Genomic DNA, 14,868 nt, shown 5'->3' with positions numbered 1-14,868 from the left:
AAAAATACAACCTACATGGAGTCAGGGCCCATGCAATTTGCTGGATGTTTAAAGATTATGCAAATAAGCATACCCTGCCCTACTGAACAGATTTATTACTATATGGACAGCAGGGGGGACTGAGGGTAGAGGTTGAGGGGAGAACATATCTATAGAAAATAAGTTCCTTCCTGGCCATGTTAAAGTTAAGTAAGCCTCTCTTCATTAACTTTTCATTGACTTGTACTGGTGCCCCATTTCATCCCAAAATTGAACTGAAACTAAAAGCATACTGGTGTCAAGCCTACCCCTAACAAAAATAAACTAATTATATAGAAAAACAGTTATCAAACAAGTTCAAGGACCTCAGGTTAAGAATCCTTGACTATGGGGCAGCTAGGTGGTGCAATGGATAGAGTATAGGCCCTGGATTCAGGAGGACCTGAGTTCAAATTCAGCCTCAGACACTTGACACCTACTATCCATGTGACCTTGGGCAAGTCACTTAACCCCAATTGCCTCACCAAAAAAAATCTTTGACTTTACTTTTCAGAGATGCAATTGGCAGCACAGGGTAGAAAGTGACCATCATTTAAGTTAGTTTTATAATTATTGTAGCACAGTGATCCTTGCCTTTCCCAAAGTATAGCAGCAGGTATGGGGTGAGTTCTGGGACAAATCTGCCTCTACTCAATACCTTGGTTCGGGTTTGGGATTGGAAGAAAATAACACAATGGTGTAACATCTAACATTTAACAAAAGGAACTTCACCTAACAATAGCATGGAAAGTTATTCAGCAAAGATATGATATTGATCCAATTAGATGCAGTTACCTTGCTTCTGCATTTGCAGTAATGACTCAGAAACTGGTCAGAAGCATGTATCAAGCCTGAGATGCTCCCAACAGCTTATGCACTGGGTTTTGTACTTAAGTGAGTAGGAAACTATGTAAGTGTCTCAAGCTTTACTCCTTCAGATGAAGTAAGTTGAGGGTAGTTTTATCACCTTTAGGGAAAAACTAGTTTAGACTACAAGGGGGTAGATGTTGCTCCTATCACAGAGTGAGAACCCTTGGCAGAGTATTAGTATTTATGCTGGAAATATAAAATATATACAAAGTAAATCCATCAATACATCAATGTAAAGAAAGATAAATTAAGGTATACTATGGATTCTGTTTTGTGTTTCAATCCAGGCACTAGTAGATAGATATAAATTCCTCAGGTATTACCTTCCTGGAGAAGATACTTCATTGTTTCTTCACAAACAGAACTAGTGAAGCAAGGGGGCTTGATTTTATGGGGTTACTGTTTTTAAATGTAGAAGCTTGGGATGTGAGGCTGTGTTATAGAATGTATTATGAATGAGGTAGGGAGAGTTCAGAAGGTAGCCTAGCCTAAGTACCCTGGACTGAATTGATAGGGTGGACAATTAACTTATGATGACTGTGACCTTCAGCTCTTAGAGCTTTTCTAAGACCTGATCAGAATCAGAATTCAAGGAATCTAGAAGAATAAATACTTTTTGGAACAGGGGTTATTAACATGTGTGTGTGTGTGTGTGTGTGTGAGAGAGAGAGAGAGAGAGAGAGAGAGAGAGAGAGAGAGAGAGAGAGAGAGAAATGGACTCCTTTGGCACTCTAGTAAAGCCTACAGGCCCCTTTTCAGAACGTTTTAAATGCACAAAGTAAGTATAGAAGATTACAAAGGAAACTGATTATACTTAAATACACATATCAATATACTTAAAAACAACAACAACAGCAGCCAAGCTCACAGAACTCTAGGTTAAGAACCCCTGTCTGAAAGGCTAGGTCCTGCGGTAGTAGCAACCATCCTCTATTGATTGTGCTTATTTCAGCATGCTATATTTCAGGATAAATATTGAAAAGCTGAATCATGTTCAAAAGAAGACTACAGTAGTGAATGGTCTTAAAACTGTGTCATATGAGGAAAAAGTTGACAGAACAATGGCATGGTGTGCCAGAAGAAGAGAAGATTGGGGTAGAGAAGGTAGAGAAGAATGATAGATGTCTTCATATATTTTAAAGGCTATCATGTAGAAGTATAAGCCTATATATGTAGTTCTAATTCAAAAAGCTAGGATCAAAGGATTTACATGGAAGCAGCTTTCAGCTAAATAGAAATAACTTTCTTTCATTTAAAAAAATGGGTATCTTTTTATATCACTTACATTATCCCCTTCCATCCCACCCCTACCAGAAAGTCATCTTTTTATGACATGGGATTTTTTAAAAAGAAAAAATAGAACAAAAAACCCAGCAAAGCCAATAAACATAAAAAATGACAATACAATGCATGCAAATGTTCCCTACCCATGGACCACCTACCTCTGCAAAGGAGTAAGGTTAGAAGGAATAGCTTCTCATATCTTTTCTTTGAGTCCAAGTTTTGTAACTTCGTAAGCATTTTTTAAAAATGGTTTTCCTTTATATTACTGCAATCATTGTAAATGCTGTTTCTTGGCTCTGCTTCTGAAGAACTTTGCAATTATTAGAGCTGTCCAACGATGAAATGCCCTGCCTTGTGAGACAGTAAATTCTTTGTCTTGGCAGTAACCAAGAACAGGCTAGATCAGCACCTATCAGGGATATTATAGAGATAATTCCCACATTTGAAAGCAGAATGGGGATGAGGATGGGGAGGACATTTACTGAGGACAGACTATACACATATAAAAAGATAAGTCACAACAAAAGGTGATTTAACAAGTATCTAATGAGTTGTCCAACGGAAGAAGGGAGTACCACAGTTAGTCAAGTTAAACTTCTCAGAGAAGGTAGTATTGAGGTGGGCTATAAAGGATAAGAAAGGAAAAGTGAGAGGGCATTTTAGATACAGAGATGTGGAGGTAGAAAAAGACAAGATCTTTTCAGGGGGAGAGTCTGGCTAGATAATAATAATAGCTCACATTTATAATAGCACTTAACTATGTGCCAGGCACTATGCTAAGCACTCATTTGTTCCTTGCAACTATCCTGGGAGGTGGCTGTTATTATTATCCCCGTGTTACAAATGCAGAAACTGAGGCTAAGAAAAGTTCAGTGATTTGCCCCAGGTTATATAGCCAGTTAAGTGTCAGAGGCTGGATTTGAACTCAGGTATTCCTGACTCCAGGCCAAATGCACCTCTTTGCCCCTGAAGAGCAAGGTTTATAAAAGACAATAGGAGAACATAATTAATGAGTGTTTGGCACCGTGGGGGATATAAAGGATAGGTTAGATATAGTCTGTGCACTCATGAGAGCTCCAGGCTGGTATTGTTCTAGGCTCCTATTCAGGCCCAAGATGGTGGGGCCAGAGGTCATCATGGGGCCTCAATGAAAGCTGTTATCAAACATTGGGGCCTGTCTTAGGTCACCTCACTCCATTGGTTTTTTCACTGGGAGGTTTCTGGGTTAGCTGCTAAGGATAGCAAACTTTCTTTGCTTTGTTATGAAGTTAGGCTGATGCTAGCAATAACAACATTTGTTAGTCTAAGTTTTATGTGTGCTGTGCATGTTGGTTTTGTGTATGTCCACATGGGTTTGTAAAAATGTAGTTCACAGGGATTTAGAAATAGATATCTCTGGAATCTCACCTACCCCTTTACAAGGGAGATTTCTGCCAAGAGGGGAGCACAAGAAGTCATTCTATTCTGTTATCCTCAGAGAAGGTGCACTAGGCCAGAATTCATTCTATCTATCTATCTATCTATCTATCTATCTATCTATCATCCATCCATTCATCCATCATCCATCTCTCTCTCTCTCTCTCTCTCCCTATCTACCTACCTACCTACCTACCTATATATCTACCTATCTATCTCAACACCTCTTCCCCATAACATTGCTAGTCTAAGGGAAATGAATTTTGGGTTCAAGCTATTCTTTCTGGTCATTATCCCTTATCAGGGAAGAGGTATTCCAAGATATATCTGAAGGTTTTATTTCCTTCCCACAAAATGCCACTTAGACAAAGATCATCACAGTAGTGAATAACAAATATACCCATTCATCCAATATGAAAGCAAACAGAAATCAGAGAAGTTTTATAGATTGGATTATACCAGGCAGTACATAGGGTGAATGAGCTGTCCCAATGAGATAGAGAAGGAGTTCCAGATCTCACCCAAAGGGAAATTCTTTAAAGCCTCCAATATAGCAAGGTAGAAATAAGTGTTGGGTCCTCTAAATGCATTTCTTCCCAAGTCTTTCTCTTTCTGTGTCTTTCTTGTCTATTTGTGGGTCTGTGTTATCTGTCCAGGAGTCTCTCCTTGAAGAGAATCTGGAACTTTGTGTGTCCTTTCTTAAAGCCAGAAACCAAAAGAACCTCCTCTCCCTAACTTTCACCAACCCTGCCTATCCTGCATGCTAGGAAAATGGAAGAATCATTCTCTCCACCAATGAAGAGGGTCTTATGTGAATGCCTACACTCAATTAAGTCTTTGTGACACTAGAATTTCCAAATTGCTTTCCATGTTATCTCATTTAATCCTCACAGCAACTCTGTAAGATACGTGCTATTATTATTCTCATTTTACACGTGATAAAACTGAGGCTAAGAAGTTTAAGTGACATCCTCAGGGCCAAATGACTAGTATCTAATATAGTGATTGAAGTGTAGTTTCCTGATATCAAATCCGACATGCTAACCACTGTCCTTCATAGTTGTCTTACAAATCTAAGCAATAGTATGTGACCGTTTGAATAAAAAATGGTTTGAGAATGGGTATTTCTTTAAAAATGCAATTTGTGCAATGATGCACAAAGCATCTCTTATTACAACAAATAACCTGCTCCTGCTTAGCCCACCAATTTTTAAAAGTAGTATTCTATTTTTTCCAATTATATGTAAAGATAGTTTTCAACATTCATTTTTGTAAGATTTTGAGTTCCAAATTTTTCTCTCTCCTTCCCTTCCCTACCTCTTCCCCAAGACAGCAAGCAATCTGATATGTTATACATTACAATCATGTTCAAGATATTTCCACATTAGTCATGTTGTGAGAGAAGAATCAGAAGAAAAGGAAAAAAACACACACACAAGAAAGAAGAAACAAACAAAAAACCCCCAGTAACAACAAAAGTGAAAATACTATGCTTCAATCTGCAATCAGACTCCACAGTTCTTTTTCTGGATATAGAGAGCATTTTCCCTCATGAGTCTTTTGGAATTGTCTTGGGTCATTGTTATATTGCTGAGAAGAGCTACATCTATCACAGTTGATCATCACACAATGTTGCTGTTACTGTGTACAGTGTTCTGGTTCTGCTCACTTTGATCAGCATCAATCCACTTAAGTCGTTCCAGGTTTTCCGAAATCTGCCTGCTCATCATTTCTTACAGCACAATAGTATTCCATTACATTCATATATCACAACTTGTTCAGCCATTCCCCAGTTGATGGGCATCCCCTCAATTTCCAATTCTTTGCCACCACAAAAAGAGGAGCTATAAATATTTTTGTACATGTGGGTCCTTTTCCCTTTTTTATGATCTCTTTGAGATATGGACCTAGTAGTGATATTACTGGGTTGAATGGTATGCACAGTTTTATAGCCTTTTGGGCATGGTTCCAAAATGCTCTCCAGAATGGTTGGTTCAGTTCACAACTCCACTAACAATTTAGTCCACCAATTAAGTCTCCTTTTTCTGCTTGGAGGCATTCATCTTTGTACCTGCTGACTTTTATAGCTTATTGCTACATGCCTGTTAAAAAATCAAGATGTATTTATTAAGCAACAATTTAAATATCTGATCCTGAGCTAGGTCCTGGATCTCCTCAACCCATTTTACACATGCAGTGTGTTTTAATGTGGAAAATTACACTTGCCACTTTCAAACAAAACCTATTTCTGTGTGCCTTGAAAGTTGAAAAGTAATTTAGGAGAAAAAGAAGCTAAAGGCACATTTGTTGATCAGGAAAATTATTGATGGTCTTATTGTTCAGTAGGCAACAAAGTTGAGTTATTGCTCAACTTAAGACCTAGAGAAGTAGTTGGATCCTGCTTTTTCTTATGTTCCTATTTGTAATAATAATAACAGTAATTTTATATATACATATATAGTGATTGAAATGATTTTATACATATGTACATATATGTATATATACACATATATGTACACGCACATATATTTATATAATCACTTTAAGGTTTGTAAGGAACTTTACAAACATTTTATTTGATCCTCACAGTAACCTTGGGAAGTAGGTGCTATATTATCTCCATTTTACAGTTAAGAAAACTGAGGCTTAGAGCAGTTAAGTGCTTTGGCCTGGGTCACACAGGTACTTAGTGTCTGAGGCAGGATTTGAACTCAGGTCCAGTCCTAACCACTGCACCACCTAACTGCCTCTATTTGTATTTCTGAGTGTATTGTAAGCTGCTTCCTTTCTATAACTAATGCAAATATGAATGTCCTTCCCTACATTTATAGGGAAATTTCTTCAGTATAATAAATTAACAAATAGTATAAACCTGGGTTCTAATAGCTCAAATTTCTGGGTAGAAATTTAAATTTCTATGTAGAAACATCACAACTCTAAGGTTTATTGGGTGGGCGCTTTTCTTCACAAAAAGCTGGTGAGGTAGATACTGCATGTAATAATAAGTTAGTAATCAAACACATTTTACAAATTACAACTGAGGTTCAGAGAAATCAGAGTGACTATACACAGTCAAGGGGTATCAGAATAACTTTCTTTGTATCTATTTTTATGCGTAGCCAATGTGGGACTTTTTTTTTTTTTTTGCTTGACTACACATCTCTCTGTCTCTATCCCCCAATGAAGGAACATAATATATATATTTTTTGAGAGGCAATGGGGGTTAAGTGACTTGCCCAGGGTCACACAGCTAGTAAGTATTAAGTGTCTGAGACCAGCTTTGAACTCGGGTCCTCCTGAATCCAGGGCCAGTGCTTTATCCACCGCGCCACCTACCTGCCCTTTTTTTGTTAGTTATTTTATTTTATTTTATTTTAGCGGGGCAATGAGGGTTAAGTGACTTGCCCAGGGTCACACAGCTAGTGTCTGAGGTCATATTTGAACTCAGGTCCTCCTGAATCCAGGACCAGTGCTTTATCCACTGAGCCACCTAGCTGCCCCCGGAACATAATATTTTAAAAGAATAACTGTCTATTTTCAGCAACGCAGTGATCCAAGACAACTCTGAAGGACTTATGGCAAATATAATCCATCTACAGAGAAAGAACTGATGGTATCTGACTACAGATGGAAGTTTAAAAAAAAAAGAGTAACTGTCTCTACAATGAGAGAACCGCAGAAAATCTTTTTTGGTGAGTCAAACAACTTCCACTCCTGAAACACGACCAGCCCACTGCGGGTCGGGAGGAGGTGGGGAAGGAAGGAGGAGCGAGCAAATGAGGATCCAAGGAGGAAAGGGAGAGATCTTGGGAGCGGGGAGTCCGGGAGGCTGGGCCAGGGCCCAGAGGAGAAGGAGGAGGAAGGGCGCGTCCTGCTCGGTATCCGGGGGGCGGAGTCAGGGCTCCAGGAGCCCCGGGGCGCTGGGGGCTCGGAGGTCCAGGCCCTCCAGAGGCCGAGGGTCCCGATGGGCGAGGGCGGGATCCCCCCAGCCTTCCAGCTGCTGCTGCGCGCCTGCGATCAGGGCGACACAGAGACCGCGCGGCGGCTGTTGGAGCCTGGGACGGCGGCGGCGGAGCCTGCCGAGCGCGGCGTCCCAGACGAGGATGGGGGCGCGGGGCAGGCGGCGGCGGTGGCGCTGCTGGGGCCGGTGCCCGTGGACTGCACGGACGAAGCCGGCAACACGGCGTTGCAGTTCGCCGCGGCCGGAGGCTACGAGCCGCTCGTGAGGTTCCTGCTGCGGAAAGGGGCTTCGGTCAACAGCCGCAACCACTACGGTTGGAGCCCGCTCATGCAGGCGGCGAGGTGAGCCTAGCCAGGGGCCGGGCCGGGGCGGCCAACGTGCGTGCCCGGGACCCCCGCGCCCAGGCGCCCGACCGCAGCAGTGCAGCCCGACCCACTGGTTCTATGATTCCTGTTGAGGGAGCGAGCCTGTGTATGTGTGTGTGTGTGTGGGGGGGGGGTGTATGTGTGTGTGTCTGTAAGTCTTTGGGTCTATGTGTGGGTCTGTGTATATGTCTGTGTCTGTCCATTAGTGGGTCTGTGTGTCTGTGTGTGTCTGAGTCTGTAACTGAATGACTGTGTGTCTGTATGTCTGTACATCCGTCTATGTGTTTGTGTATCTATGTGTCTGTATATCTGTGTGGTTGTACTGTAGGTATCTTTGTATATGTCTATCTGTGTATCTGTCCCTGTCTGTGTGTATCTGTCTTTCAAAATTAGAGACTTTTTTTTTCTTGGGGTTCTGAGACAGTAAAGTTGGTTACTGAAGTGGTCAATGGTCATAATTTGTCATGGGCATCACCTGTCTGGTGCCGAGGTGGGGAATTTTATTGGAAGACATTTCACTTCTTTCCTGTTTACATGAGGGATGTTCAGTTGTGCATTCACTCACACAGAAAATATAGAGCAGGAATGAAACGTACCCCCCATTGGGTTCATAGGGATCTAAGTAGAAGTAATGCTGGGGAAAAACAAAACAAAACAATATAAAGGGTACCTAGGCTAATCCTCTACTTCTACAGATGAGTAAATTGAGGCACAGAGATGCAGCGACATTCCAGTAGCATATAAGGTCATTTACAGCAAAGGCTGCTTATTTTTGACAGTAGCCCCAGGGTGCTGGTCCTGGAAGTGGAGGACTTGAGTCCAAGTACTACCTCTGATGCTTATTTCCTGTGTGACCTTAGACAAGTCACTTACCCTGTTTTGGGCCTCAGTTTTCTCATCTGTACTAGGTGGCCTTTCTTCCCTTCCAAATTCCCTTCCATCTCCAGATCTAGGCAACTATATACATAGTAGGCTCTTCAATGCTAGCTGAATTGAATTGCCGGTGATTACCCAGATAGTAAATAGCAAAGATGAGGTTTTATCCCAGGTATTTTGACTTCCAATCCAGGTTATTTTCAATTCCACAGCATTTCTTCTGAAGAAACTGAATCCAAGAGAGGTTGACTCGGTCAAGGTTATGCCTACCCAACATGAGCAGCAGAGTTCAGAATGACTCCCTTGACCTCTAACTGCAAATCTAATACTCTACTTCTAATCTAATACATCTACATCTAATACTCTACATGCAGGGGCTAAGGATAGGATAAGATAATAAGCAGTGTGACACAATGGAAGGAGTGCCAAGTTTGGATTCAGAGGACTGGGATTTGAGGCTAGACTCTGCTCCTTGGTAGCCTGTTTGACCTTGAGGGAGTCACTTCATTTCTCTGGGCCTCAGTTTCCTTACCTATAAAATAAAGGGATTGAACTAGATGACCTGCCCCTGAGGTCTTTTCCATTTCTCTGATCCTTGGATCCTCTGCCCAAAACCGGCTTGATATGCCTTGTGTTAATAGAACCCTGGTAGATTCTCAAAGGCTAGGTCTCAGAGCAGATTTCAGCCACTTTTGAGGTCCTCCCACCCTCGAAAGGCTTCCAGGATGGGCCAGGTGACAGACTCAGTGCCTCTCATCTGAAGAGCAACCTAACTGAATTTGGAGAGGGTCATCACCAAGTTTTCTGCAAGATAAAGAATTTTTTGGCCATTACAACTCTGTTTATGGGGTCTTGGAGGGATTGTGATATGCCTATGAGGCCACCAAAATCACAGGTTGTTGACATTGAGGTAAGGACAAGATGAACCAGAATGAGAGCTTGTTGGAGTTGGGAGGGACCAGAGAGGTTATCTGAACTTATTTTCTATATGAGTCAACTCAGAACCAGAGACATAGGAAATGCAATCTCCGAGATAGCCTGTGTTCCTCACTTATAAGTATCCACAACTTTATTTGCCAAATATCTTTTATTAATTAAAAAAATTATTTTGGGGCAATGAGGGTTAAGTGACTTGCCCAGGGTCGCACAGCTAGTATGCGTCAAGTATCTGAGGCTGGATTTGAACTCAGGTCCTCCTGAATCCAGGGCCAGTGCTTTATCCACTGTGCCACCTAGCTGCCCCCAAATATCTTGTAATAATAGATTCTCCAACAAGGATGCCCTTGCTTGCAATAGTCTCTCTCTCTCTAGCATCCAGGTGGCACACATTTGTAATCTCAGCATCCATGGAGACAGGTTGGTGGATCTCTTGAGCTTGTGAATTTGGCACTTAGAGTGAGCTAAACCAAGTATCAACCGGAATGGGGGCCTCTAGGTTGCCTAAGGAAGAGCAAATTTGCCCCTGTCAGAAACCGAGCAGGCCAGAGCTCCCATGTCCGTCAGTTGTAGGATCAGGCCCATTAATAGCCCTTTTACTTCCAGCCTGGGAGAAACAGGGAGACTCAGCCTTTTAAAAAAAGTCTACTTGGGAACTGCCATACAGCTTATTATGAGAAGAACTGGGATTTAGAGCTGAGGTCCTCCAATGTTCTTTACTCTATAATAATGTATCTGCCTTAGGTAGACTAGAAGGAGAATGCCAAAGTTTGAAAAATGGGCTAAATAGTTTTCTGGTGGAATCTCTTATTGCCTTTGTCTTGTGTCTCACATTGAAGCAACCTTTGGGCTATCAAATGCAGTAGCCAGACTTGTGGTTTCAGTAGTAGCTTGTTAAACTGTACCATTATACTCTCGATCTATAGATGGGAAGCTAGGTAATGTAGTGAATAGAGAGCTGGACTTTGTAGTCATGAAGGCTTGTGTTCAAATTCTGACTCAGGCATATAGTAGCTCTGGGACCCTAGACAAGTCATTTAACCTCTCCTTGCCTCAGTTTCCTCATCTGTAAAATGGAAGAGTTGGGCTCAATGACTTGTAAATTCCTTTCTAAATTTCATCTATGATCCTGTGATCATTAGGTATTTGGCATATCAGAGATACTTAATTTAACTGGAATTTTTTCTCTGTCCCTCTATCAATGGGAGCCTATTGTAGAAAAAATGCTTGAGCTTTTTAAGTGTGGTTTTTCTATTTGCTTGTGCTATTCTGGCTATAAAAATCTATGTTTATATAGTTTGGCATGTTTTTAGGTGCTTCTTAGACTCCTTGTTATACCAGAAACTTTTGTTTAAGGAGAACCAACTTATTTCTTTTAATCTTAGTGGAAAGAGTGACAAAGGTAGACTAACCTGTGCTTCACTAATCGTACTAGACAAAGAATTTAGAATTCATTCATTTATTCAACAATTTTTTTTCTGTCTCTACTGTGTGCAAGGCAACATATTAAATGTTGCCCTCAAAGAGCTTTCAATCAAATGGGGTAATGAAACATATATGTGGATAAATATGAGACAAATTAAAATATAAATTTAAGGACAGTGCATACCCTTGGTCCAGCAATACCACTGTTAGGTTTATATCCCAAAGACATCCCAGGAAGAGAAAAAGACCTATTTGTACAGAAATATTTATAGCACCTCTTTTTGTGGTGGCTAAGAATTGGAAATCAAAAAGGAATGGCCATCAGTTGGGGAATGGATAAACAAGCTGTGGTATGTGATTGTGATGGAATATTATTGTGATGTAAGAAATTACAAGCAGGATGATTTCAGAAAGGCCTGGAAAGACTTGTATGAACTTGTAAGTAAGACTTGTATGTATAGTGAAGTGAGCAGAACCAGGGGAACAATGTGCACAGTGACAGCAATATTGTTTGATGAAGAATTGTGAAAGACTTAACTATTCTCAACAATACAATGATCCAAAGACAATCCCAAAGGACTAATGATGAAGCACACTATCCACCTCCAAAGAAAGAACTGATATTGATTGAACACAGACTGAAGCATGCTATTTTTCACTTTCTTTCATTTTTTTCTTTTATTCAGTTTTCTTATACAAAATAACTAATATGATAATGTTTTACATAATTGCACATGAATAGCCTATGTCTGGTTGCTTACCACCTCGGGAGGGAAGAAAGGAGGCTTAAAATTTGAAACTCAAAACTTTAAAAAAAAGAATATAAATTTAAGGAGAATACAAAATGCTTTAAAATCAGATGATAAAGAGATCTTTGCAGTTGGGGGAATCAGGGAAAACTTAACAGATCAGATGGCTTTTGAGCTGTGTCTTAAAGGATAGGTAGGTTGTATGAAAGGAAAGGAAGGGGAGAGTTTCAGGCATCAAGAAAAGCATGAACAAAGGTTTGGAGGTGGGAAAATATAGAGGTAGCACCAAACTTCTTTAATATTTCAAACCCTGTTCTAATCAGGCTCAACCCTTTCTTTAACAGGCATGGTCCATCACTCTTATTAGTTTCTTCCTACCTATATATCTCCCCCATTTTCCCTAACTAAGATATTGGGAGGAGAAAGGGTCTTTGAATGAGCCACTTAATGATGTCTTTCTTATATACAAAGAAAAGGGGAATAAGAATAAGGGGAATATATACATAGAAAAACAATGGAGCTATTAAAATATGCTGTTGTCCAAGGATCCCATGATGGGTTAGATCCTAAATCTATTCAGAGAAATGAGGAATCTACCTGAACTACACTGCAACGGCCAGGGATACTATCTTTACAAGAATCTACTCTATGGGGGCAGCTAGGTGGCGCAGTGGATAGAGCACCAGCCCTGGAGTCAGGAGGACCTGAGTTCAAATTTGGCCTCAGACACTTAACACTTACTAGCTGTGTGACCCTAGGCAAGTAAGTCATTTAACCCCAACTGCCTCACCAAAAAAAAAAAAAAATCTACTCTATGCAAGGGTCTGTGTCAGTGGTCAAGGATCTGCAGTTTCATTGGTATAAAACTCTAGCAACATAGATCACAGCCCATCTGTAATTTAGTTGACGGTCTTGGGGTAGGCATATACATAGTAAGGCAGCTGAAAGTTTTGTAAAGGAGGTTATATAATGCAAACTATTATAGGAAATATTTAGAGAGGCAGTGTGATGGAGTGAATAAAGAACTGGTCTTCAGGAAGTCCTGGATTCAAGTCCCTCTTCTCAGACAAACTGTGATCCTGGATAAAAAGTCACTTCTCTCTGACCTAGGCCAGAGATGGCCAATGCACATTCCCATAACACTCCCCTACAACCTAATCAGATTAAAACTAAGTGAATTTGCAGCCTGGAGGGATTCTAATGTATGGATTAGCTGCCCCTGTTTCTAGGCAACTCTGAAAGACTAGAAGTGCCAATCTATATTGGTAGAATGAATTTCTTTCCCTAGGGGTTCCCTATACAAATGAATTCATAGGTCCAGTCAGTATCCCTCTGAAAAAAAGGTATGAGAAAGATTGTTGAAAGCCATTGGGTATGGAGACTGAAAAAGATTGGGAACCTCTGAGCTAGAGCAAACATTTTGCTGTCTAGCTCAGAAAAGAGCCATTCATAGGTCCATAAAAGCCAGGCCCCTTTATCCAATTAGTCACTTTTCCTAAGCAAAGGGCAAAGTGTTTGTCTGTTCCTTAAGTAAAGGTAGGCTGTTAAGGGTGTCTTGCTTTTTTTTTTTTCAGACATTTGTTCATTTCTTAGAGGATGCAGCCACTGCTGTGGTTTCTGTAGTCAAGAATGTAGGTAGACACCGCTACATGAAGACGGGTAAATAAACTTACTCAACTGTCTGTGTTGGAGCTGTTAGCACAGGAAGTAAGCACGCTGGTGCAGAGGGAAATGCCAGCCAATAGCCTGGAGTTAGCTTCTTGCAAATAGAGCCCAGGGGCAGCGATTTTTAGCAATTACATAAAAGATGACAGCAGAATCTCTCAGCTACTGGAGGTTGTTAGGGAAACCCCATTATTTTACTGAGGCAGAATGATTTGGAGCATCACTGAGCTGCTTTCCAGGAATAAGCTATTGGGGACAAGTCTAAGAAGGACCAAGTTGTACTCCTACATCCATAATGGTGCTGGGGTCTTCTCTCTCCTTATTGCCTTTTGTGTGAGTTATGTGGCAGCTGTCTGGCATTTCTGTTCCTTGGATCTGAATTACCAGGAATAAATAGTGCCTATGTGTGGCCTAGGAAAGTGAAAGTCCCTAGGGAGCTCCCATTAGTATTGACTATCTGTGTATTGTGGAAGTAGACTAGGACTGGTCATGATCACTGCGGGAATTCTCCATGGCAATAACAGACCCTAGGTCTGGCTGGTTCACATCTTTTTGGGAGTGTTCTTGAAATATTTCTCTCTCTCAAAGGTAGAGTACAGCTTTGGAAAGGTATAGTAGCCAGCCTCAATTGTCACCTCTGTATACTATTCCTTCAAACATCCTTGGCCCTGATTTGTTTTTTTACCTGTCCTCTCATCTCATGTTGATTTAAACTCAACAGCTCAAAAACCAAGCGCCCCTGGCCACCTCTTCCCCCCAACCCCCAATGCCTTCACCTCCCCCAAAGCAACACTAGCTTTCCAGCTAATGGGGTTTTGCTGATGGCACCACCTGTCAGGATGTTGACTTGAAGAAGCCAGAGGGGATGTGGTCAGCATTCACCTACCTGCTGCTGAAGGGGAACCGTTGGAGAAAGCATCATGTGCCACAAACAACCTTGGTTTTTTGTTTTGTTTTTGGCAGAGCAATGAGAGTTAAGTGACTTGCCCAGGGTCACACAGCTAGTAAGTGTCAAGTGTCTGAGGCTGGATTTGAACTCAGGTCCTCTTGAATCCAGGGCCTGTGCTTTCTCCACTCAACCTTGTTTTTTTGTGACAAACTTTATCTCTTTCATCTGAACAACCCTAGACCACTCTTTGCTCTTTGTATTCTCTTGATTCTTTTTTTTTTTTTTTTGGCGGGACAATGGGGGTTAAGTGATTTGCCCAGGGTCACACAGCTAGTAAGTGTCAAGTGTCTGAGACCGGATTTGAACTCAGGTACTCCTGAATCCAGGGCTGGTGCTTAATCCACTGCGCCACCT

The 14,868-nt window shown here is 41.2% G+C and overlaps 1 protein-coding gene across 1 annotated transcript in view; it reads left to right on the top strand.

Annotated features, from left to right (window-relative positions):
* Nucleotides 1-7,488: 7,488 nt before the first annotated feature.
* Nucleotides 7,489-14,868, top strand: part of ANKS6 (ankyrin repeat and sterile alpha motif domain containing 6) — a 74,417-nt gene continuing 67,037 nt past the window's right edge. The window contains exon 1 of the mRNA XM_043979736.1: nt 7,489-7,890. Within this exon, the coding sequence (XP_043835671.1) occupies nt 7,553-7,890 (338 nt within the window). The 5' untranslated portion in view covers nt 7,489-7,552. The remainder of the gene's footprint in view (nt 7,891-14,868) is intronic.

Source organism: Dromiciops gliroides, chromosome 1 (genome assembly GCF_019393635.1).
Source record: "Dromiciops gliroides isolate mDroGli1 chromosome 1, mDroGli1.pri, whole genome shotgun sequence".
Taxonomy (NCBI): domain Eukaryota; kingdom Metazoa; phylum Chordata; class Mammalia; order Microbiotheria; family Microbiotheriidae; genus Dromiciops; species Dromiciops gliroides.
Note: the sequence above shows the minus strand (reverse complement) of the source record. Positions and strands in the feature narration are given on the sequence as shown.